This window comes from Leuciscus leuciscus (genome assembly GCF_965113295.1).
Source record: "Leuciscus leuciscus genome assembly, chromosome: 25".
NCBI lineage: Eukaryota > Metazoa > Chordata > Actinopteri > Cypriniformes > Leuciscidae > Leuciscus > Leuciscus leuciscus.
Genome location: NC_138724.1, coordinates 27,244,129 through 27,269,631, shown reverse-complemented (window position 1 = coordinate 27,269,631; position 25,503 = coordinate 27,244,129). Strand labels below are relative to the sequence as shown.

The window sequence follows — 25,503 nt, the reverse complement described above, 5'->3', positions numbered from 1 at the left end:
TAAACTAAAATTAAAATGAGAACTAAAAATATAAAAATAAAACCCAAAATCATATTTCAATAATTTAATAACATATTCAGTTGTTCACGTTTCTCTGATGTTGGTGTTGGTTCATGAAGGTGAACCAATAACTTTTTATTTTATTTTATTTTTTATTAAAAGTTTTTATTTAGATTTTTGTTTTTATTTAAATATTATGATTTATGATTTAATTATTTGTTTTAATGATTTAATTATTAGCTTTCCATCAACTCATTAGCTTTCAGCAACTTACTAAAACTGATCAAACTTCAATCTTAAAAGATGTTTGTTTGTTTGTTTGTTTTTTGATAATCTTTTAGGGCTAGAGTCTGTAGTATTTAGTTTTAAGCAGTAGATCGCAGTAGATCACACATATTAAGACCACAATAAGATGATTTCATGAGCATGTTCTGATATTGGATCTGTATTGTGTGTGTGTGATTGTGTTACAGTGAGCTGGTGCACCTGGTCACACACCTGTGTGAGACTCTGAATGCTGGGAAGTTGACCTGTGTGCTGGTGATCCCTCCTTCAGTCGCGCCGGGGTACATAACAAGGCTTTTTCTCTTTCCATCCCAGCATTCGTTGTGCACTGAGTTTGATCTGTTGTTGTTTGTGTCGTGTTCAGCTCGGGTCAGCCTGGCATGTTCGGCCGGGAGGATTTTGAGAAACTGGCACCTGTGGTGGACGCCTTCAGTCTGATGACGTACGATTACTCAGGACCTGGCAGGTCAGACACACAAACAGGGATTTTGATGTCATTTTTCTGTGTCAAAAGCATTTTATTATGTTTATAAACTTTATTAAAAAAAAAAAAAACTTTCGGTGATACTGATAAATATTGTTTTTGTTATGATATGGTTTCATATTTGGCCATTGGGCAATATGACGACTGATGTTATACATCTGTACTGTTCACATACTTAAATGTAGTTTTTCCTCAGTATTTTTGTCTTATTTTGTTACAAATATCTAAACATTCTTAAAACCACATCATTTTGCTTGAGAAGGAAAATTACTGTCTTCTGAAAAACTAATCAAAACTAAGTAAATAAATAAATACTTATTTGCGAATGGGTAAAAAATTTAAAGGGAAAACAAGTTTATTTTTTCTGACCCCACTGGCAGATATTTTCTTGTTTTAAGTGTAAAGACTTCATTTAAAATTTTTCTGAAAATAAGACTTATATATTATGATATTTTACATAAATACAGAGTAAGATAATTATTTTTATTAATTTTTTCAGTTTACAATATGAAGACAAATAATATCGGCTGATATCCTAAAGTTTCTTTTAACAGATATTGTATTAATCTGTGTGATTTATATTTTAAATGGTGATCCGTCATTACATTATACATTAGCAATACACGTTTTCTGTTTTAAAATATTTTTAAGTGAAATTTGAATGTCAACTAATTTCATTTCAGCATTTTTGTAAATACTAAACATGCGTCTTGCAGCTTGACTTTTGGTCCAGGCATCACGAGTTCTTCTGAAGCATTAACATGGGCTGTGTTTCAGGCCGGGTCCGAGCTCTCCGCTGCCCTGGGTCAGAGAGTGTGTGCTTCAGCTCGCCCCTCACAACCAGTGGAGACACAAGATCCTGCTGGGAATCAACCTGTACGGCCTGGACTTCAGCAGCCACGGCGGAGCGGAGCCACTGCTGGGCGGGAGGTACACGCTTCATCACCCGCTGATCTGAATCATGGCTGTCAGAATAATTCTGAGTTTATATCTCGCAATTCGGACTTCTCTGCAATTCCAAGTTTATCCCACAATTTTTACTTTTGTGCAATTCCGAGTTTATATCTAGCAATTCAGATTTTTTCCCCCCACAATTATGAGTTTATATCTCGCAATTCAGACTTCTCCGCAATTCCAAGTTTATCGCACAATTTTTACTTTTGTACAATTCCGAGTTTATATCTAGCAATTAAGATTTTTTTCCCCACAATTATGAGTTTATATCTTGCAATTCTCCGCTATTCCTAGTTTATCCCACAATTTTTACTTTTGTGCAATTCCGAGTTTATATCTAGTAATTTTTTCCCCACAATTATGAGTTTATATCTCGCAATTCTGACTTTTACGCTATTCCTAGTTTATATCTCGCAATTCAGACTTCTCCGCAATTCCAAGTTTATCCCACAATTTTTACTTTTGTACAATTCCGAGTTTATATCTAGCAATTAAGATTTTTTCCCCCCACAATTATGAGTTTATATCTCGCAATTCAGACTTCTCCGCAATTCCAATTTTATCCCACAATTTTGACTTTTCCGCAATTCCGAGTTTATATCTAGTAATTCAGATTTTTTCCCCCACAATTATGAGTTTATATCTAGCAATTAAGATTTTTTTCCCCACAATTATGAGTTTATATCTTGCAATTCTCCGCTATTCCTTGTTTATCCCACAATTTTTACTTTTGTGCAATTCCGAGTTTATATCTAGTAATTCAGATTTTTTCCCCACACTTTTGAGTTTATATCTCGCAATTAAGATTTTTTCCCCCACAATTATGAGTTTATATCTCGCAATTGTGACTTTTCCGCAATTCCAAGTTTATCCCACAATTTTTACTTTTCCGCAATTCCGAGTTTATATCTAGCAATTAAGATTTTTTTCCCCACAATTATGAGTTTTTATATCTCGCAATTATGACTTTTACGCTATTCCTAGTTTATATCTCGCAATTCAGACTTTTCCGCAATTCCAAGTTTATCCCACAATTTTTTGATGGTGATGTGGAAGCTCCGAGTTTATATCTAGTAATTCAGATTTTTTCCCCCCACAATTCTGAGTTTCTCTCGTAATTCTGAAATACAAACTCACAATAGCAAATTATGAAGTCTTATTTGCAGTCAGAATTCTGAGATAAAAAGTCGCAATTACCTTTTTTATTTTAAATTCTCTGACGGAATCAAGCTTTCATAAGATTTCCTTGAAACTGAAAGATTTGAAGATTTAGTGCTAATTTTTACTACATTAGTCAAAGTAATTCTCATTTTGTTGTTGAATGGACAATTTAAATGTATAAAAAAATTAAATTAAATACTTATAAAGATGACAGTGAGAGTTCTTAATTATCATTGACAAAAGTTAATTTTTAATCTTAATTTTCACGCAGGTATGTTGAACTGCTGAAGGAAGTGAAACCCAAACTGCAATGGGATGAAAACACAGGAGAACATTTCTTCAATTATAAAAGGTTAAACACTCACTGGACTCAAAGCTTGTAATCTGATTAAACACAATAAGATGCTAAGTATACAATTCTGATTGTCAAAAGATGCTTATTGTTATGATTCACATTTTTAGTTGCAATAAAATAAAACATTTAGATATTATTATAGAACAAGTCTTTCTTTTGTTTCAGGAGTAACGGATTGAAGCATGTTGTTTACTATCCCACTTTAAAGGTAACTGTGACAATAGTGCCATATAATAGTACAAAATATCAAAGTGAATTGTGGGTATTATTCAGTTCTGGCTCTTTTTCTCCTCTAGTTTCTCCAGCTTCGTATCGCTTTGGCAACTGAACTGGGAACAGGAATTTCCATGTGGGAATTGGGACAAGGACTGGACTATTTCTATGACCTTTTGTGACCTGTGAACTGACTTACATCTGTTCGATCTACTTCCAAATAATAAAGTGTGATTTATCAAAGCACTTCATGATATTTATGACAATACTGTTGCTGAGCATGCCAATAAAATTATTTTTTAATTACGTGTTATGAAGTGCATTCTTAACAGAGAAGCAGTATTTTAATGCAATTTATTTTATTCAGGAATACCATTTTTATTAATTCATTGGTACAGATTTGTTTTTTCATACTGCATTGTTTGTAATACTGCAGATTACAGAAGTGATTCCTTTTGTGGAGCAAAACATTACAGCAGTTAAAAAGATAAAGTAAAACAGTTGTTAATTCTTGATTCGTTGTTCCTTTTCACACATCATTGTAGATCTGCATACGTGATATGAAAAACCACAGCATTTCCTGTGTTAAACTACCCATCTTACACTTTAAAGGAATGTTGAAAACAAGTCAAGCTTTACCAACAACACACTGTCAATAAACAAAGAATATAATTAATAATCACGTTTACACTAACAATGGATGACTGGTACATTTAATAGCTGAAATGTGGAGCTTTTTAGTACAAATGTTCCAGGCTGGAAAAAAAAGTTATTTAAAATAAAGCCTTTTATTACAGTGTAATGTTTTGATATCCATTAAATCTATAAATCATCGTGTGCTCCTTTCAAGCATTCAAATTAAACATTCATATTTTGTAGACAACACATTGAATTTTAAGTCAGAAATTTCTAAACTTTGGTGTGAGAAATGCATTTGGAGTGAAGAATGTATATTTGTGGATACATGTGCTTTCAATAGTATAAAACATCTGGTTCAGATTTCGTGAAGGTGGCTCTTGTGAATTCGTTCTCTTCTGAACAGCTGAAGCGTTTATCTGCAATTGCACAGAAGAATGAGGTTGTTGACGGCCGCTGATGTGGACTGCGTGTTCTGCCCGGTCACAAGATGGCGGTCCAGGACCACATGAACGGCGTCCTCGATGCTCGCTGTGAGGGACAGAATTAACTCATTTATGCTTCACATAAATAACCAGTAGCATGTGGTAAAAGGGATAGAGTACACCCAAAATGCTATTCTGTCATCATCTACATCTACTAGGCAAGGGGACATTATTAATAGGGCTGAGTTGACGAAATCCATCGGGATTTTAATCATTCTCATTTTGATGAACCGATGCCCATCTTAGTCTAAACTGTTTTCAGTTTATGCCTGAACAAAACGTCACTAAATATTATGTGTAGCGTGCCTCTAATCCAATAAATAACAACTTAGTTACTTACAATTTTAACCGTTTTGGCGCTCTTAAGGTGACGTCACGTGACAGATCACATAATGCACTACACTTTTTTTTCTTTTTTTTAAATAAATGACTCAAAAACATTGATTCCAGCATATCAGCATACAACAGCAATGCTTCACAAGACAAATATCACACCTTTAGACAAATTCATAATGCGCTACACATAATATTGAACTGATCTGTCACGTGACGTCACATTATGAGCGCCAAAACGGTTAAAATTGTAAGTAACAAAGTTGCTATTTATGGCGCGTTTCCACCGAGCGGTACAGTACGGTACGGTACGGGTCGGTACCCTTTTATTTGCGTTTCCACTGCCAAAAGTTGAGAATGGTACCAAAAAGCCGAACCGTACCGTACCACTTTTTGGGTACCCTTCCGTTGGGGTACCTAGCACAGTGGTACGGTACTAAAAGGTGGAGCTAGACTCACTGCAGGACGTTGATTGGTTGACAGAGAATCGTCACTTGCGCGTGCTACGACGAGGGGAATGACAACATAAGAAGCGCCATTTTTTAATATACAGTTTAATATAATACTACTGTTACTGTGTCACGAAATGTAATTTTAAGAGTTTTTCAGGCGAGAATGTAGTTGTTTAAAGCTCAAATCTGTGGTTTATTTATAAAGATTATTTGTTTTTCCCCGGTTGTGAGATCCATGCGATCAGCGGGCGCTCGGCGCTCATGTTTCCCGGCTGGATGAGCCTTTCCTCGGCTAAGTTCTTCTGACGTTCGCCGATGACTCCGACGGTAGTGGTTAAACATGAGATATAATAATTCGTCTTGTGCAGACCTAACGGGCGATCTTTGGTCTCGTGAATATATAATTCGTTCCCTGTCAATCGTTTTGGCCGAGGGCTAAGTTTAGTTTCATATTATAGGCTATTTGTATTTAACTTTACTGTTGTAATGTTAGATTAGAGCGCAGCATTTGGACATTTGACTGAATTGTTTGCTTTATTTCTTATTGTATAGCTTCTTGTACCTTTTACTTAAACTTTTATATTGGCTATTATTGATAAAACTGAAATTTTACAAAAAGAAATATGGTTTCTTGTCATTTTCTTATTACAAGATTAACACTGATGTTTATTGCAACATTTGTACAAATGCATATATTGCCTGTAATATGTGTAATTATTTGTATTATTTAAACGAAAAGAGGTAACGTTAGGGTTGTGTTTTAAATTTCGTTTTGTTATAACGTTAAATAGAATAACGTATAACGTGCAGTGAATAATCAATATGCGTTGTGCATGAACCACATTTGTGTCCCTATAATGTTTAATTTATTTAAATGAAAACGAAAAGAGGCAGAGTAGTGTTTTATAACATATTTCGTTTTATTGTTGCTTAAAATGTACATACAGAGTAACAGAGATAACCGGAGTAGCAGAGCGAGCTGAGTGACCTTTTAAGAACGCGCTGTACCATTTGCATGTAGGAGTCGCACATGGCAAGTACAAACTTTGCGTACTTAATATTGAGAAAAGCCTAATGTCGGCGCTTGTCTTCTTGTGACAAACATGTCGAGGAGCAAGAACAAGATCTGCTGTATATGTCATCCATTGTAGTTTACTATGTTCTTCTTCGCGCGAAAATGACGTCGATCGAAACACCACGCCCATCAAGTAAGGGTACTGTTGGCAGTGGAAACGCTAGCCAGATCATGGTTAACAGACCCGAACCGTACCGTACTGTACCGTACCGTACTGTACTGCTCAGTGGAAACGCGCCATTACTGGATTCGAGGCACGCTACACATAATATTAAGTGACGTTTTGTTCAGGCATAAACTGAAAGCAGTTTAGACTAAGATGGACATCATTTCATCAAAATGAGAATGATTAAAATCCCGAAATGGATTTCGTCAACAGTTCAAGCGGGACATGAAATGATCCTCTTCCTCTTTACTACTAGTTACAGCACCAAATAAACATGAAACATCAGAAGGTATGTTGAAAACTACAGTACAAATTGATCATGTCTCGTAATCGATAAATGTGTGTTTCAGCCGTGAAAAGACGTCAATAATACAGCTTGTGAAGTAAACAATGTCACACAACTTTACATTTACCTCATAAGAGCCATTCAATGTCCATTAACTCGTTAGTAAACTAGAAAAAATAACTCTAGAAAGGAGCATTTTGATAAACATATGCAATGTATTACATATTAATAGTTTTAACTTAACCGGTTTATCAATAGTTTGAATAAATACATCATGAAAACAAAATATTAGCCACATAAATGTTGGTTTAAAAAAACTATAACAATCTCAATAAAAGGTTATTATTATAAAGCTATTGTTATAAAAACTGCCTTATGTGCAATTTAAATGTTTTTATACTACGGTTGTTAATTTCTAACCTTCAGCATTAATGTCCTTGAGAAAAAATTACATGCACTGTACTTGATATATATCCAAATAATGAATCAAGATAAGAATCGAATTGCAAGTTTGTGAATTGAAATCTGACCGTGAGATTTGTGTCCCAGTCCTAATTATTAACAACTTAAATTCGAGGTGTCACTCACACAAAGCTATCAGAAGACTTGAAATACAGCAATATAGTGCATGACTTTTATGGTTGAAAGTAAGTCAGACAGGTTTGGATTTGATGTGAATTTTCCCTTTAATAGATTTAAAAGAAACCCCACCTGTGTAAGATCCACCACTGTCTTTGATAAAATCCTCCACGATAAGCGGCAGGTTGGCGAATTCTGGAGAACGTACCAGCTCAAACACAGAGGGCTGTACAAAAAACATCACATTGCATGAGCTATTCCTTCATAAATCCACAGTTTGTTGATTCACATGACATTATCACTCACCCCAGTCATGCTGTATCCTCTGAATATCCACTTCTGTTCCTCTGTAGCGCAGCAGAGAGCAGCTACACCCTGTCCCACAGCACACACGGGCTCTGCAATCACACAGACGTCAGCTAAACCAATCTCACAACTCTAAGTATTTGAGATGCAAAGAGACACCCTCACTTTGCTGAGAAATGAAGTGGGACAGGATTCGTGCGAGGGACCCGCTGTGTGCGAGATCATTCAGGGCTCCCGGACAGTCGGGAATCAACAGCGCCTGATAGCGGGCACCTGAAACATAACACACATCCTGATTATTATAAATGCACCTGTGCACTCAGTTAAAAAAAAAAATTTTTTGACAGATTTCAGACCATCAATCGACTCGAGTTTGGCCGGGCTGGCGTAGGATTTGACGCTGAACTCTTGCACCCATCGGGCCGTGCTGTCATCCACGCCTGCAAAGTCGATGGTCTTCCCCTGTGAGACAAAAGTGTGACATCCAGCAAACTGAGGCTTATGTGGATGAATAAACAGTTATTTATAGATGATGCAGTGTGTGTTTCCTCACGCCAGGTGTCGCTGTCTGCACGTTAAACACGGAACTGCACAAATTGAAACACTGATTGAACGATCGAGCTGAAACTCCTGCAGGGAAAACACATTCATAATAAACAGAAAACAGTACAAAAGCATCAGTGTTTAAAGTTTAATTTAAAAATAGAAAAGTGCAATGATATTACCACCATCTGTTTTTTTTACCATCAAATTTAATTAGTATAGAAAATTAGAAATAAACAATGCCCAAAATACTAGATCTTTCCTGAGCCAAAATAAAATAAAACAAATAGACAAAAATAAAAGACGCATTTAAAATCATTTAATAACACAAACAAGAAAACGATATAAAATGTATTTAAATAGCATGGAAATTGTATATTCTGGGGAAACGCTTGTGGCACTTTTGTAACTGTACACAAACTATGCATGTTAACGTTGATTTGACGTGATGTTTGAGTCTCACCTGCAGATGCAGAACTGGCCACTATCAGACATGTAGGTTTAGATGTCATCATAGACGCTTTATATCGCCTAATTTACAGTTTTCTCTGTTTTTAGAGATTGACCATTAACCAGAGATAGTGGCAATACTAACGTCAACAATAACCTACTAAATGCATGTATTCAAGTGTTATAAATCCATTGAAATGGCAATAAAAACAGAAACTTAGATCATTTGATCAGCTGCTTGTTTTGATGTGTCCGTTGGTATTAAAGCTCCGGGTAAAACAGTTACTCGGTAAGTAGTTCCGACGTATGATTTGCACATTTTACACCATTATTTTATTAATTATACAGAAAATCTACAAACACAGTGAACAGCTTAAACATCACTGCCAACTTATGCAAATAAATTAAATTGAATATTTTATTAATAGAACAAATGTTACACACAAAGCATTTAGAAATTCATGTCATTTCAAGATTTCCGTTATCTTCTAATAAACATTACAAGCCATCTTAATGCTGGTATTGTGCCAATAATTACTTCTGTAACTGGAAAGTATGTTTAATACAATAATGGAAGGCATGTGTTGTCAGGAACAAAACAATCGTTATTATTCCACTGATTTATTTGTACTGCAAAATTCAAACTTTTAACAAACGTTGCATCAATAATCTTTGCTTAAAACAAGACAATGTAAAGTTCCCTTTCCAGAACGACTGTCCTGCAGCCAAGACATATTGACCCGCCATCATATTCATGACACACAACACATTAAAACCACACAGTAACAGACAGCATTGAAGACAGCAGGAAGGCTTATTTGGTGTTGGTGGGAATAAAGTGTCTTTCTCTCAGTATATTTCTTCTTTCAAACTTCGATACAGGCAGCAGGTAAAAATCATCCCAACAATCTGGAACAAACAGAGAAGGTCAAAGGTTAAAAGGTACAAAAAAGTACAAATATGAGTAAAAATATTTGCTAGATTTATATTAGAGTTGTTCACCTGAATAAATGCAATCCCAAGACCCACTGAGCCCAAAATCAGCAGATGTTGAAGAATAAACTCCTCTAGTTTGGATATACATCCACCCTGAGAGACATTTAAAAAAGAGTTTAAAGGAGAGATCTCAGCAGGGTCTTAAAATGTTGTCAGATTTGCAAACATACCAAAGTCTGAGATGAAAAAATCTCAAGAGATTTCATTTTGGTCTCACATTGAAAACATTTATAATGCGACAAAATATTTAGCAAAGTATGCAATGAAAAGTCAGAGATCTCAATGTGAACTCAAACATTTCTCATCAAATACTTTCAAATCCAAATTCTTAAGGAGAACATTGAGGAGAAGAAAAGTTGATACTCAAATAAAACATAATTGAGAACTACATAAGCAATAAAAGAGCTTTATGAATGGGGGAATAAAAGAAATTCAATAAAATAAATTATTGCTGCTGTTATTATTGCTGCTGGTGTTGGTTATTGCTGCTGCTGCTGTTGGTTATTGCTGCTGCTGCTGCTGTTATTATTGCTGCTGGTGTTGGTTATTGCTGCTGCTGCTGCTGTTATTATTGCTGCTGCTGCTGTTGGTTATTGCTGCTGCTGTTATTATTGCTGCTGCTGTTATTATTGCTGCTGCTGTTATTATTGCTGCTGCTGCTGTTATTATTGCTGCTGCTGTTATTATTGCTGCTGCTGTTATTATTGCTGCTGCTGCTGTTATTATTGCTGCTGCTACTGTTATTATTGCTGCTGCTGCTGTTATTATTGCTGCTGCTGTTATTATTGCTGCTGCTGTTATTATTGCTGCTGCTGCTGTTATTATTGCTGCTGCTGTTATTATTGCTGCTGCTGCTGCTGCTGTTATTATTGCTGCTGCTGCTGTTATTATTGCTGCTGCTGTTATTATTGCTGCTGCTGCTGCTGCTGCTGCTGCTGTTATTATTGCTGCTGCTGTTATTATTGCTGCTGCTGTTATTATTGCTGCTGCTGCTGCTGCTGTTATTATTGCTGCTGCTGTTATTATTGCTGCTGCTGCTGCTGCTGCTGTTATTATTGCTGCTGCTGTTATTATTGCTGCTGCTGTTATTATTGCTGCTGCTGCTGCTGCTGCTGCTGTTATTATTGCTGCTGCTGTTATTATTGCTGCTGCTGCTGCTGTTATTATTTCTGCTGCTGGTTATTGCTGCTGCTGTTATTATTGCTGCTGCTGCTGCTGCTGTTGGTGCTGTTGGTTATTGCTGCTGCTGCTGTTATTATTGCTGCTGCTGTTATTATTGCTGCTGGTTATTGCTGCTGCTGTTATTATTGCTGCTGCTGTTATTATTGCTGCTGCTGTTGGTGCTGTTGGTTATTGCTGCTGCTGTTATTATTGCTGCTGCTGGTTGTTGCTGCTGCTGGTTATTGCTGCTGCTGTTATTATTGCTGCTGCTGCTGCTGCTGCTGTTATTATTGCTGCTGCTGCTGCTGCTGCTGCTGCTGCTGTTGGTTATTATTGCTGCTGTTATTATTGCTGCTGCTGCTGTTATTATTGCTGCTGCTGTTATTATTGCTGCTGCTGCTGTTGGTTATTGCTGCTGCTGTTATTATTGCTGCTGTTATTATTGCTGCTGCTGCTGCTGCTGTTATTATTGCTGCTGCTGCTGCTGCTGCTGTTGGTTATTATTGCTGCTGCTGTTATTATTGCTGCTGCTGCTGTTATTATTGCTGCTGCTGTTATTATTGCTGCTGCTGCTGCTGTTATTATTGCTGCTGCTGTTATTATTGCTGCTGCTGCTGCTGCTGTTATTATTGCTGCTGCTGCTGTTGGTTATTGCTGCTGTTATTATTGCTGCTGCTGCTGCTGCTGCTGTTATTATTGCTGCTGCTGCTGTTGGTTATTGCTGCTGCTGTTATTATTGCTGCTGCTGCTGTTATTATTGCTGCTGGTGTTGGTTATTTCTGCTGCTGGTGTTGGTTATTGCTGCTGCTGCTGTTATTATTGCTGCTGGTGTTGTTATTGCTGCTGCTTCTGCTTGTGTTGGTTATTGCTGCTGCTGGTGTTGGTTATTGCTGCTGCTGCTGTTATTATTGCTGCTGGTGTTGGTTATTGCTGCTGCTTCTGCTGGTGTTGGTTATTGCTGCTGCTGGTGTTGGTTATTGCTGCTGCTGTTGGTTATTGCTGCTGCTGTTATTATTGCTGCTACTGTTATTATTGCTGCTGCTGCTGTTGGTTATTGCTGCTGCTGTTATTATTGCTGCTGCTGTTATTATTGCTGCTGGGGTTGGTTATTGCTGCTGGTGTTGGTTATTGCTGCTGCTGCTGTTGGTTATTGCTGCTGTTATTATTGCTGCTGCTGCTGCTGCTGTTATTATTGCTGCTGCTGCTGCTGTTGGTTATTGCTGCTGCTGTTATTATTGCTGCTGCTGCTGTTATTATTGCTGCTGGTGTTGGTTATTTCTGCTGCTGCTGCTGCTGGTGTTGGTTATTGCTGCTGCTGCTGTTATTATTGCTGCTGGTGTTGGTTATTGCTGCTGCTTCTGCTGGTGTTGGTTATTGCTGCTGCTGGTGTTGGTTATTGCTGCTGCTGCTGTTATTATTGCTGCTGGTGTTGGTTATTGCTGCTGCTTCTGCTGGTGTTGGTTATTGCTGCTGCTGGTGTTGGTTATTGCTGCTGCTGTTGGTTATTGCTGCTGCTGTTGGTTATTGCTGCTGCTGTTATTATTGCTGCTGCTGTTATTGCTGCTGCTGCTGCTGCTGTTATTATTGCTGCTGCTGCTGTTGGTTATTGCTGCTGCTGTTGGTTATTGCTGCTGCTGCTGCTGCTGCTGCTGTTATTATTGCTGCTGCTGTTATTGCTGCTGCTGCTGCTGCTGCTGTTATTATTGCTGCTGCTGCTGTTGGTTATTGCTGCTGCTGTTGGTTATTGCTGCTGCTGTTGGTTATTGCTGCTGCTGTTGGTTATTGCTGCTACTGTTATTTATTGCTGCTGTTGGTTATTGCTGCTGCTTTTGGTTATTGCTGCTGCTGTTGGTTATTGCTGCTGCTGTTGGTTATTGCTGCTGCTGCTGCTGTTATTATTGCTGCTGCTGTTATTATTGCTGCTGCTGTTATTGCTGCTGTTATTATTGCTGCTGCTGCTGCTGTTATTATTGCTGCTGCTGTTATTGCTGCTACTGTTATTATTGCTGCTGCTGTTGGTTATTGCTGCTGCTGTTATTATTGCTGCTGGTGTTGGTTATTGCTGCTGCTGCTGTTGGTTATTGCTGCTGCTGTTATTATTGCTGCTGCTGCTGCTGTTATTATTGCTGCTGCTGCTGTTGGTTATTGCTGCTGCTGCTGTTATTGTTGCTGCTGGTGTTGGTTATTTCTGCTGCTGCTGCTGGTGTTGGTTATTGCTGCTACTGCTGCTGCTGCTGTTATTATTGCTGCTGGTGTTGGTTATTGCTGCTGCTTCTGCTGGTGTTGGTTATTGCTGCTGTTGGTTATTGCTGCTGCTGCTGCTGTTGGTTATTGCTGCTGCTGTTGGTTATTGCTGCTACTGTTATTTATTGCTGCTGCTGTTGGTTATTGCTGCTGCTGTTGGTTATTGCTGCTGCTGTTGGTTATTGCTGCTGCTGTTATTATTGCTGCTGCTGCTGCTGCTGTTATTATTGCTGCTGGTGTTGGTTATTGCTGCTGCTTCTGCTGGTGTTGGTTATTGCTGCTGCTGGTGTTTGGTGTTGGTTATTGCTGCTGCTGTTGGTTATTGCTGCTGCTGTTATTATTGCTGCTGCTGCTGCTGCTGTTATTATTGCTGCTGCTGCTGTTGGTTATTGCTGCTGCTGTTGGTTATTGCTGCTGCTGCTGCTGTTGGTTATTGCTGCTGCTGTTATTATTGCTGCTGCTGTTGGTTATTGCTGCTACTGTTATTTATTGCTGCTGCTGTTGGTTATTGCTGCTGCTGTTGGTTATTGCTGCTGCTGTTGGTTATTGCTGCTGCTGTTATTATTGCTGCTGCTGCTGTTATTATTGCTGCTGCTGTTATTGCTGCTGTTATTATTGCTGCTGCTGCTATTGGTTATTATCGCTGCTGCTGCTGCTGCTGCTGCTGCTGTTATTATTGCTGCTGCTGTTGGTTATTGCTGCTGCTGTTATTATTGCTGCTGCTGCTGTTATTATTGCTGCTGGTGTTGGTTATTGCTGCTGCTGCTGTTGGTTATTGCTGCTGCTGCTGTTATTATTGCTGCTGCTGTTATTGCTGCTACTGTTATTATTGCTGCTACTGTTATTATTGCTGCTGCTGCTGTTATTATTGCTGCTGCTGCTGCTGTTGGTTATTGCTGCTGCTGTTATTATTGCTGCTGCTGTTATTGCTGCTACTGTTATTATTGCTGCTGTTGGTTATTGCTGCTACTGTTATTTATTGCTCCTGCTGTTATTATTGCTGCTATTGGTTATTATTGCTGCTGCTGCTGTTGGTTATTGCTGTTGCTGTTATTTATTGCTGCTGCTGTTATTATTGCTGCTGTTAGTTATTGCTGCTACTGTTATTATTGCTGCTGCTGTTAGTTATTGCTGCTGCTGTTATTGCTGCTGCTGCTGCTGTTGGTTATTGCTGCTGCTGTTATTGCTGCTGCTGTTGGTTATAGCTGCTGGTGTTATTTATTGCTGCTGCTGTTATTATTGCTGCTGGTGTTGGTTATTGCTGCTACTGTTATTTATTGCTGCGGCTGTTATTATTGCTGCTACTGTTAGTTATTGCTGCTACTGTTATTATTGCTGCTGTTAGTTATTGCTGCTACTGTTATTTATTGCTGCTGCTGTTATTATTGCTGCTGCTGTTAGTTATTGCTGCTACTGTTATTATTGCTGCTGTTAGTTATTGTAATGATACAGGAGATTGAGTTGGATCCATTTGCAGCTTTATTGAAGGAACGTCAAACAGGCTGGGGTCAGGGAACAGCAGAACAGGGAAATCAGAGATCAACACAGAGAGTAGTCAGGTAACAGGCAGGAGATCGGGGCAGGCAGCAAGAAACAATAATCCAAGGGCAATCCAAGTCAAGACAGGCAGCAAGCAGGCAGTAGTGAGATAACAATCCGAGGTCGGCAACTAGATCAGTAGAATTGGGTAAACGCTCAGAAATTACAGGCCGTGGCAATGCAATACTTCGCAGAGAAGTGGAGTGTGGAAGTGGCTTTTATGTGTGTGTGAATGAGGTGCAGGTGTGTGTAATCAGTGCAGTGCAGGTGTATGAAGTAATCAGTCCAGGTAGATGCAGGATGGGAATTGTAGTCTGTGAGTAAATATGATAGTCCGGTGTGGAGTGCCCTCTGGTGGCTCTCAAGGGCACTCCAGCTGGTGACCGTTACATAGCCCCTCCCCAAAGAGCGGCTTCCAGACGCTCAAAAACTGTCCAGGTGGGAGGTGGCCCGGAGGCGGATCCGGGGGCGGGATGGAGGGCCAGGTCCGTGGAGCGGAAGAGGACCTTGAGACTGCGGTAATACGGAAAGCCAGAGCGGAGCAGGCTGTGCAGGCGACCAGGGCGGAGCAGGCTGTGCAGGCGACCAGGGCGGAGCAGGCTGTGCAGGCGACCAGGGCGGAGCAGGCTGTGCAGGCGACCAGGGCGGTCTGTGAGTAAATATGATAGTCCGGTGTGGAGTGCCCTCTGGTGGCTCTCAAGGGCACTCCAGCTGGTGACCGTTACAGTTATTTCTACTACTGTTATTATTGCTACTGTTATTATTGCTGCTACTGTTATTGCTGCTGCTGTTATTATTGCTGCTGTTAGTTATTGCTGCTACTGTTATTATTGCTGCTGCTGCTGTTAGTTATTTCTACTACTGTTATTTATTGCTGCTACTGTTATTATTGCTGCTACTGTTGGTTATTGCTGCTATTGTTATTATTGCTGCTGCTGTTGGTTGTTGGTTATTTCTGTTGCGGCTGTTGGTTATTGCTGCTGTTGGTTATTGCTGCTGTTATTGCTGTTGCTGCTGTTATTGCTGCTGCTGTTGGTTATTGCTGCTGTTGGTTATTGCTGCTGTTATTGCTGTTGCTGCTGTTATTGCTGCTGCTGTTGGTTATTGCTGCTGTTGGTTATTGCTGCTGCTGTTATTGCTGCTGCTGTTGGTTATTGCTGCTGCTGCTGCTGTTATTGCTGCTGCTGTTGGTTATTGCTGCTGCTGCTGCTGTTATTGCTGCTGCTGTTGGTTATTGCTGCTGCTGCTGCTGTTATTGCTGCTGCTGTTGGTTATTGCTGCTGTTATTGCTTCTGCTGTTGGTTATTGCTGCTGTTGGTTATTGCTGCTGTTATTGCTGTTGCTGCTGTTATTGCTGCTGCTGTTGGTTATTGCTACTGTTATTGCTGTTATTGCTGTTGCTGCTGTTATTGCTGTTATTTCTTCTGCTGTTGGTTATTTCTGTTACTGCTGTTATTGCTGCTTCTGTTTGTTATTGCTGCCGCAGAGCAGGTACATGAATTACCCGTAGCAGATCTATACAGGTGGAGCTGGGGAAGATGGAAGGTTTCTGAAAGCGTGCTGCAACTGCTACAGCAAACTCTGACCAGTATTTGAAAGTTGAGCAGTGAGCTCATTGGCTACTGATACAGCAGGAACCAATCAGCTGTGCCCCATTGAGAATGATGGGATTGCAAGCAGATTGAGTTAAGGACCAATCGGCATGCGCTATCTAGATTTTCATGACAGAACTTTGTATTTATCTCAATGTACCTCTACTTTGTAGATGTTGGATGGGTGGTCTCTGAGTCCACAGTGGTCTGTGGGGGTCTTACAGCAGCTGTCGGGCACCAGGCGTCTGTCAGCACCAGGCGTCTGTATCCAGGCCCCGTCCCTCCAGTCCGCTGAGTTGTTACTGCCACAACACTTCAGCTGCATCGTAAAACAGATGGAGAGGGAGGGGGCACGGGAACAAGAAAAGAGTTCATTCTTCTTGTGACCGGTGGATCGCTTTCCCATGGGCTTGTGGAGTCTGAGGCTATGATGCATAAACTCACATGCTCAGAGACTGAGAAATTGTGTTCAAAAGCCTTCATTGTCATGGTTTTGTAAGACTATAAAGTTCAAAGCTGTTTAAAAGAGTTCATTGAATTATTATCGTTAAAGAAAATGTTGTCACAGATCTTGAATGTGGGCTTTTTAAAACAGTTTAAAACAGATTAGAAGTCTAAAAGTTTTCTAAGGTGTTCTAGATAGTTGCCAGGTAGTTGCTCTCTGGTATCTAAGGTGTTCTGGGAGGGTGTTATGACATGGCTAAGCAGCTGCTATAGAGTGCCATAGTGCGTTCCCCCCTTTTTTTGTTGCTTTAAATCTTGAAATTAAACAATCTAATTAAAATCAAAAACAATTTCTTATGCTACATCTATGTAGCATCTTCGTTTGGATCATGATTAAAGTACATTGGCTTCCAAATGGCAACAGATATGTTTGTGTTTAAGGCCAATTTGGCCTGTAATAGAGCAAATGAACAAATACATTTGCTTAAAAATCGGCAACTGGTATCAGAATCAGCACATTTGCTTGTAAAAAAAAAAAAAAATCAGCCATGATAAATCATGATCGGTGCATCCCTAATCTATAAGTTATTGTTAAAAATCAATTTCGCCATGGATAATAGAGTTTTGACTTGTGGTGCTCTGGGTGGTTGCTAGGGTCTAGTGGGACAGATAGACAGATAGATGACCGTCTTACGTCTTGCTGGAGTCTGTCGATGGCTCTCGTGATGTGCTCTTGTCCAGGCTGCTGGTAGTTTTCCACCATCCTCTCTTTCAGATCGGCTCTCAGCTCAGCGTTCAGCTGCGATCACAGAGAAATCCATCAGACCACAAGCTGTATCTATAAAGCGTACTCTATAGGCTATAGCAAAGTCTGTTTTCATAGATACAAAGTAAAGTCCCATATATTAAAGAAATCAAAATCATCCAAAATGAAAACTCTGTCATTATTTACTCACCATCACGTCATTCCAAACTTCATGTTATTATTTTCCGGAATAATGTTAATACAGCCACGGAAAATATAACAGCATACTTGTTTGGAATGACATGAGGATGAGTAAATTACAGTAATTTATAAAAATAACTTTTCTTTTTTCTTTTTTGTCTACGTAATTGTTTACCTGGTAGCAGAGAGGAAAACACTGGAGCAAGAGGAGGAAAAGGAGGAAGAAGACAAAGGGTTTTATAAAGATGGAAAAGGAGGAAAGTGGATGGAGAGCATGCAAACATACAACACTCGACATGTGTATGTGGGTTTAATGTGAATCTGAGGAGAATGTGGATTGGATGGCATATTACATTCCTATGATATTCATGGCAATATTACAACCATGTTTATCAACTTGTTATTTGCATGCATATATAAAGATGTTGCATCTTTGAGCATAAAAGTGTTTAACAGAATAAGAGACAATTCACCCAATAGCATTTATTCTTCATCCTAAATGTGAGTTTACCTCCTGATAATAGAAAAAGGCCAAAATTCCAGCTGTGATCTCCAATAGGAAGATGATCAACAACAGGACACAGAACTGTAGGGACAAAAAAAATGTTTCAATAATAAACATATTTGGATGGATACCAGAGCCCAGTTTAGTGTGGATCAGAATTATCTGGATTTGGAAATCCCAGGTTTTGCTAATCCAGGATTCTGCGCTGATTCTTCAAAGCAAAATTGCATTGGATCCCCCCTGATCCAGACCAAAATCCGGAAATCCCCGTAGTGTTCACAGAGAAACTTTGTTTTCGCTCGCAAAGACCTTTTGACTAATTCATCTCTTATGATTGTGCCAATGAACCCTTTAAATTAAATATAATATTTTTGTTTGATATTCACAGCTGATTGTGGATTATTTTATGGCGCCATATTTTATTTTTTACTTTACTGTAGGCTACCGAAAGGCTTAACTTAACTTAAGACTACTTCTAATTTATTACTTGAACAGTTAAACTAATCAAGAGAAAAAATTATAATAATGTGTGTATATATTTTTTTTTACAAGTTTTAAAGTTTTATAAAAATTTTGTTCCTGAAATCCACCCTTCTGCTGGGATCAGGATAATCCTGATTTTTTGGATCATTGGTATCCCGATCTTACTAAACAGTTTTGAACAACACAAACTGATGATTGGATCCAAATCAAAACCAAGACTGTATTTTGTGCTCTAATCCGATTTCAGATTATTTTTTTTTACAAACCATTTTCAAGATTTGATAGGCGAAATCCAATCAGATTACTTTTGAACAACTCTGCCCAGGTTCGGTTCGAGGGGGAGTAAATAATAACAGAATTGAAATATGTGCATGATTGTTCTTTCAAGAACCTCATCTATCACTTGTTGAAAAAGTGAAGAAATGGCATCTGAGGAATTGCACACAGCTGATAAAGGTCAAAAGCACTATTATTTTTCTCTCTGCCTGTATTTGTTCTGAGTTTCCCCTCTGTTTTCTCTCCTTCCCCAGCCCACCACTCTCATTTCATTCCTCTATTCTGGATTCACTCCCTTCTCATTCCTCTATACTCCCTCTCTCTCTCTGCTGCCCGTCATTCCTCAGCCGTGACTCAGTTTCTAAGTCTGACCTCTTAAAGATACACACGTCTTTATTTAAATCAGATATGATGACAGCTTTGAGACAACTATAGTGACACACATATAAGCACGATCAAACTAATTTAGAAAGTTAGTACACACGTTGGTGTGACTGCTTGTTTCCAGAATAATTTCTGGCCTCTGTGTGCAGGAATCCAAACGGGCTAAATCTGCCCACTATAATCCCATGTTTACATTACTCAAAATATTTCACTCAAAGTAAAGTCTGGCGGAGGTTTTTGTGCTCAATCTTATCACAGCCTGAACAGAGATGATTCAGCCGGAAGTTTCCAGAAGTTTTTATAGGGTGAAGCCCATTTGCTTCCTTCCGATGTTAAAATGGCTTTTGTTGGTTGTTTTTCATATTTTCATATTTTAAGGTGACGTAGTTACATTGTACTTACTCAAATAAGTACTGGGTAATAATTAACTACATGTACTTACTATAGAGTTAGGGTTAGGCTTTGGTTTAGGGTTAGTTGTCGTTATGCATAATTTATTGTTATTACTATAGTAATTATGTGTAATGATGTGTATCTCATTTCACCTTAAAATAAAAGGTTACTTTTTTTAATGAAATGAATGTACTCTATTTTAGTTTTATGTTTTTATGCAATATTTTGTATTTTTAGGGAATTTTATGCTACTAAATTATATTTATGGAAGAGTTATTATCCATTTATTACCTGTTTTTGAGCGTGGATCTGAAAATTAAATATCTAACTTAAACTGCCGTAAACCTAGAACGCTTTGGAGCACAGACTTAATTTTGGTCTATTTTAAAGAAGACACTTTGCAGATTATTGCCGAAGTGAAAAAAAGTGAAACTTAAATAAGTTATAGAAGGTTATGTTTATTATTATGAAAAAAGCATTAAACTTTGCATTACTTAAAATTTGCATTAAACTACTATTCACAAATTTATATGAAAAATGTATTTTTCAAAACATGATTTACTCTAAAACTGTGAGAAAATCAAAGCCAGAAATCTAAACAAGTTGTGTTCCAAATTTAAGGTTGATATCTCAAAAAATTAGCTTTCATTAATATTTTGTTTGTGCGCAGTACAAAACATTTCCACTAGATGAAATTCGCTTCCCATCCGTTTCCAATGCGATTTGTTTTTTTGTGTTCACATAACAAGTACCAAAACCTTTATCAAGTTTCGTAACATTCAGATGAAGTAAAAAAATATATTTAAAAAAACGAACGTAAAATTTTTCAGTCAAAAATGACTAAACAGAACCAGAGGATTATGTTTATTTTAATAGTAAAAAAGATGGACTATTTTCGTATTTATATGAAATACATATTTTTCAAAACATGATTTACTCTAAAACTGTGAGAAAATCAAATCCATAAATCTAAACCAGTTGTTTTCCGTATTTGAGGTTGATATCTCAAAAAATTTGCTTTCAGTAAGATTTTGTTTGGGCGCAGTACCAAACACGTCCACTAGAAAAAATTAAATTAATTTGGGTCAAAAAATGACCGAACAGCACCAGAGAGTTAAGTGCATCATCCGAATATTTAAAGTATACTTTTTCTATCTGGAATTTTCAGTGTGAACCCACTTCTACAAAGCGGCATAGGACAGTGGCGTATTCATCATTCGGTGGCTCTGAATTATAAACTGTAAAAAAATATGGACGACGCCCCTTCGCTCTCTTCCATTGGTGAGAACTGAAGCCGCCAGTGTCCCGATATGGCGCTGACATCTTGGGGCTTGAGTCTGCGCAGTAGCGATCTCGGGACCAGACCTGCGCAGTAGTGAGCAGGAAGTAAAGCCGCGAAATCAAGGCCCCGCCCTCACTCTCGGTGTGAAATAATTAATTATAGAAATTTAGATATTAAATTTAAAGCTCCAATCTCCTCAGTCTTCCGAAGATCCCGAAAAAAGTGCTTCAGTGACTACTTCGCTCAGAGAACCTGTCAATCACAGCTGTCAATCATGACGTCACACCACCGTTTTTATAGGATCAAATAACACACTAAAAACAAACTTATTTTCTAAAATCAAACACTTGAACTTACATCAGCGTGATAAAAACTACAGTACATGACAGAAACCACCTTCAGAAAGAAAGATATTTGAAGTGTAATTAAATTGTTTAGTTGGTCTCAAGTCCCGTTGAATAACACGGGGAGGCGGGGCTTATGACCTATACTAGGACCAGTCACTGGGGGGCGATCGAGACGTTTTGGCTTCACTTTTCAGGGCTTGTGTGGCACGTTTGCTCTGAATAGTCAAAACACCATTCAAAATACTTGCTACGGATGTGAAAAACGCAGAAAATCGAACCCTATCCGGATTTTTTATGACGGACGAAAGTTTCAGACGAGAATTTCGGACCTTTAGTACGCGGATTGGGACGAACCTTTAGGGTTAGTTAACTGAACAAACCACTTATTATAAATATGAAACTTTCACACGTAACTCATCCTGCACTGTTATATAAGCGAATCTTCGACTCGTGGAGGTGACTTGTGGACAAATGAGCTGTCTGTGGTTGCGTTACCCATGATGCTCTCTCACCACTAAAAGAAGAGCTCTTTGTTCCCTGATGGTGGCGCAGCATCCCAGTATCCCGGTGAACATGACGACGGCACCCGCACCAATCAGGATGAAGGCAGCGATCATGTAGGTGCTGGAGGACAGAAGACTGATGTAGTCGCTTTTATCCACCAGAGTCCAGATTCCCACTGCCATCACAGCGCCACCTGCCAGCTGGGAGGACGTGTACAATCGTCTGTGCAGTAAATCTGGCCTATTTTCGCATTCAGATCTTATTTATTTCTACTTTTTAATTTGCATCAAAATTGTTTGTGCTTAGAAAGGAGAACAGTTCTGAATTTCCACTACAAATACGTTTAGCCTGCTAAGAAAAAAGAAGAAGAAGCATAAACCAGTTCATGGTGATTTTAGCCATTTTTCCGATTTGATCAAATAATGATTATATATATATATATACAGTACAGGCCAAAAGTTTGGAAACATTACTATTTTTAATGTTTTCGAAAGAAGTTTCTTCTGCTCATCAAGCCTGCATTTATTTGATCAAAAATACAGATTTTTTTTTTAATATTGTGATATATTATTACAATTTAAAATAATTGGTTTTCAATTTGAATATACTTTAAAAAATAATTTATTTCTGTGATGCAAAGCTACATTTTCAGCATCATTACTCCAGTCTTCAGTGTCACATGTGACATCCAGTCGATCACATGATCCTTTAGAAATCATTCTAATATTCTGATTTATTATGAGTGTTGGACACAGTTCTGCTGCCTAATATATTTGATGAATAAAAGGTTAAAAAGAACTGCATTTATAAAAAATAAATTCTAATAATATAAATCTTCTTTACTATCACTTTTTTTTTAATCAATTTAACACATCCTTGCTGAATAAAAGTATTGATTTATTTCAAAAAAAGAAAGAAACAAAATTACTGACCAGTAGTGAATATTGTTGTTACAAAAGATTTCTATTTTTAAAACATTTGCTTCTTTTTATTTTTTATTTAATTTTAATTTTTTTACTTTTTATTCATCAAAGTATCACAGGTTATGAAAAAATATTAAGCAGCAGAACTGTTTCCAACTTTGATAATGAATCATCATATTAGAATGATTTCTAAAGGATCATGTGATAGACTGGAGTAATGATCCTGAAAATTCAGCTTTGCATCACAGAAATAAATGATCATTTAAAGTATAATAAATTGAAAACCAATTATTTTAAATTGTAATAATATATCACAATATTACATTTTTTTTTCTGTATTTTTGATCAAATAAATGCAGGCTTGATGAGCAGAAGAAACTTCTTTCAAAAACATTAAAAATAGTAATGTGTCCAAACTTTTGGCCTATATATATATATGTTGTATTTGATAAAAATAATGATCAAAACATAACTCATAAACCCGAAAAGCATAAACTCACCCAAAAGAGAAGATTGAAGATGAACAGAAGGTATTTCAGGCATATTGTCCCACAGCTGTTGTGTTTTTCCTCTGCTTCTGCCATCCTGAAACAGTAAGAGATTTGACTAACCCTTTCAACCCGACGGGTCTGAGAAAAACCATGAATTCAGCTCAACATCTGCTCTTTATCCACTACAGGCCGACCGGACAGGACTTACACACAACATAACATTACATGATAGCACTGACATTTGCGAGGCAGAGTTCAGTGAGTTATGGTTGATGGGTGAAGAACACATTCAGGACATGTTGTTTCATCCCAAACTCATATGAAAGAAATAAGAAATTATCATTTGATTTAATAAAAACGAAGCAAAAAACACTTAACTAATGAGTTTCATTAAGAGAAACTGAAAAGAAGCTAAATATGTATATACACTACTGTAACATTATATAAATGTCCTCACTGTCACTTTTGATCAATTTTAATGCATTGCGGCTGAATAAAAATATTATTAATAAATAACTTCTGAACAGTAGTGTATATATAAAAATATTTTCTATATGCAAAATTGTATTTTGATTTTATTATTGTATTCATATGACCTTGAATAAGTAGCAAGTTATTGTTGTGAATACTTTCTCCATGGCAGAGTAAATAAATGTGTGCAGCCAGATGAGGAAACTCTGGGTGTGGATCCGGGAAGCTGAGCTCCCACTACAGTGACTCACAGAGAGAGGGAGAGAGTGTTCCTACTGTAACCTCACCCAGATCCAGCATGAGTAACACTAACACGTCTTGCGTCTGGGACACAGACGCCACTCGTCCTCGGATGAGCTCAGGGGTTGTTGTTACACATGCCTGTTTCTGACATGCTGACAGTAAATAAATAGTGAATAATATTTAAACTGTATTATTATATTTAGGTAATGAGGTGTTTTCGTGGATCCCTTTGTAATTGATCCATAAGTGCTAAAAAATATTATTGTTTTATATATTATATTAATTTTTTTTTAAATTTCAATATTTTACAGTATGTTATTTTATAACTTTTTTATTTTTAAACTGTTTTAATTTTTTCACTTAATATGTGTGTATATATATATATGTTTTAAAATATATATTTTTCATTTCTATATATATATTTTTCTAAATGTTTAAACCTGAATAATATACTATGTTATTTTATAAATTTCATTTATAAAAAAGCCACATCATTTTTAAACTGTTTCGTTTTTTTTTATTTTTTTGTTTTTTTTATTAGTGCTTAAACATGCAGTATTATATGATATTTTTACAAATTTGTTTTGGCCAGCGAAATAATAATAATTAAAGTGTATACAGTTTACAAGTTTCTTTATGAATTTTTATTTATTTAATTTTTTTATACCCTTTGTAATTGATCCATAATTTCTAAAAACAAAATAATAATAATAAAATAATAATATATATTTTTAAAATTCTACATTTTCTTTGAATTACCCCAGTGCAATATATTATGGTAGCCAAATGTGTCTGAATAGTGAGTCTGGTCATATGCATAGATTATTAGGAGTTGTGTATTTTTCAAAGCATCATCTGAGTCTCAAACTGAATTGTGTTCATGCCTCCATGGTTCATTTTAAGTCTGTCACACCTCCTCACCATCTGAAGAATCTGAGGAATTTATTACAGATCCTGTTACCTGCAACTGAAGGTGTATCAGAATACAAGAATCTAATTATAAAGTGCATCTTTAAGTTTAACAATCATTATTTTTAACTTTCTAAAGCTTTTAAAGAAAAGCAAAAGTTTTCACTAGGACGGTACAGTAGCCTACTTAGGTTAAAATTGCAGTTACAGAATATATATGTGTATATATATGTGTGTATATATATATATATATATATATATATATATATATATATATATATATAAACTCATAAATCACGCCATAACACAAATACTTCACATTTATGACCAGCAAACGTAAGATTTCATAAGAATAATAACAGTACTCGTGTTTAAAATAACGCACTCACCTGAAGGACGTGTTTAAATCACTCTCCCTGCTTTAGATCTTGATTTTAAAACTATGTTTGAGAGTCCGCTTTTACTCCAGGTGTCCGTGTCCTTCTGTCCGTATGTGTTGCGCTGCTCGCCTCGCGCATGCGCAGAGAGTTCACGCCATACTGCGCACTGCAGTAATACCACAACGCGCCAAGAGAGGGCGATACAGGACAAGTGACATTTATTGCTC

At 37.5% G+C, this 25,503-nt stretch overlaps 3 protein-coding genes across 6 annotated transcripts in view; 1 reads left to right on the top strand and 2 right to left on the bottom strand.

Moving 5' to 3' along the window:
* The window catches only part of chid1 (chitinase domain containing 1), an 8,445-nt gene extending 4,355 nt beyond the window's left edge, over positions 1-4,090 (top strand). Inside the window, exons 8-13 of the mRNA XM_082159964.1 lie at positions 474-566; positions 650-751; positions 1,547-1,699; positions 3,156-3,236; positions 3,405-3,447; positions 3,536-4,090. Of these exons, the coding sequence (XP_082016090.1) occupies positions 474-566; positions 650-751; positions 1,547-1,699; positions 3,156-3,236; positions 3,405-3,447; positions 3,536-3,634 (571 nt within the window). The 3' untranslated portion in view covers positions 3,635-4,090. The remainder of the gene's footprint in view (positions 1-473; positions 567-649; positions 752-1,546; positions 1,700-3,155; positions 3,237-3,404; positions 3,448-3,535) is intronic.
* gatd1 (glutamine amidotransferase class 1 domain containing 1) lies at positions 3,795-9,018 on the bottom strand. Its single transcript, XM_082159969.1, has 7 exons — positions 8,777-9,018; positions 8,324-8,400; positions 8,127-8,232; positions 7,936-8,043; positions 7,771-7,862; positions 7,597-7,690; positions 3,795-4,619 (listed from the first exon to the last, which is right to left on the bottom strand). The coding sequence occupies exons 1-7, from the start codon at positions 8,826-8,828 to the stop codon at positions 4,504-4,506; spliced, it is 645 nt and encodes a 214-aa protein (XP_082016095.1). The 5' UTR covers positions 8,829-9,018; the 3' UTR covers positions 3,795-4,503.
* A 145-nt stretch (positions 9,019-9,163) lies between these two features.
* Positions 9,164-25,430, bottom strand: cd151 (CD151 molecule). Of its 4 annotated transcripts, XM_082159967.1 has the most exons (9): positions 25,286-25,427; positions 23,283-23,367; positions 21,868-22,059; positions 18,197-18,271; positions 17,861-17,881; positions 17,434-17,538; positions 16,456-16,614; positions 9,766-9,852; positions 9,164-9,672 (listed from the first exon to the last, which is right to left on the bottom strand). In XM_082159967.1, exons 2-9 carry the CDS (start codon positions 23,364-23,366, stop codon positions 9,613-9,615), a joined length of 783 nt encoding a protein of 260 aa, XP_082016093.1. In that variant the 5' UTR covers position 23,367; positions 25,286-25,427; the 3' UTR covers positions 9,164-9,612. The 4 variants fall into 4 exon arrangements, with proteins under 4 accessions (XP_082016093.1, XP_082016094.1, XP_082016091.1 ...); XM_082159968.1 differs by lacking the exon at positions 17,861-17,881 and having other exon boundaries at positions 25,286-25,425; XM_082159965.1 differs by lacking the exons at positions 9,164-9,672; positions 9,766-9,852 and adding an exon at positions 14,587-15,352 and having other exon boundaries at positions 25,286-25,430.
* Positions 25,431-25,503: the final 73 nt, after the last annotated feature.

What these genes read in the sequence shown, in the direction of transcription:
- gatd1 (XM_082159969.1), bottom strand. Translation starts at nt 8,828, where the DNA reads ATGATGACATCTAAACCTACATGTCTGATAGTGGCCAGTTCTGCATCT. An exon ending in CCACTTCATTTCTCAGCAAA is followed by an intron (nt 7,863 to 7,935) that starts GTGAGGGTGTCT and finishes GTGTGATTGCAG; the next exon opens with AGCCCGTGTGTGCTGTGGGA. An exon ending in CAGTGGTGGATCTTACACAG is followed by an intron (nt 4,620 to 7,596) that starts GTGGGGTTTCTT and finishes TGTCCCTCACAG; the next exon opens with CGAGCATCGAGGACGCCGTT.
- cd151 (XM_082159965.1), bottom strand. Translation starts at nt 23,366, where the DNA reads ATGGCAGAAGCAGAGGAAAAACACAACAGCTGTGGGACAATATGCCTG. An exon ending in TCTTCAATCTTCTCTTTTGG is followed by an intron (nt 22,060 to 23,282) that starts GTGAGTTTATGC and finishes ACGTCCTCCCAG; the next exon opens with CTGGCAGGTGGCGCTGTGAT. An exon ending in GTTTTCCTCTCTGCTACCAG is followed by an intron (nt 17,539 to 17,860) that starts GTAAACAATTAC and finishes CTGTGATCGCAG; the next exon opens with CTGAACGCTGAGCTGAGAGC.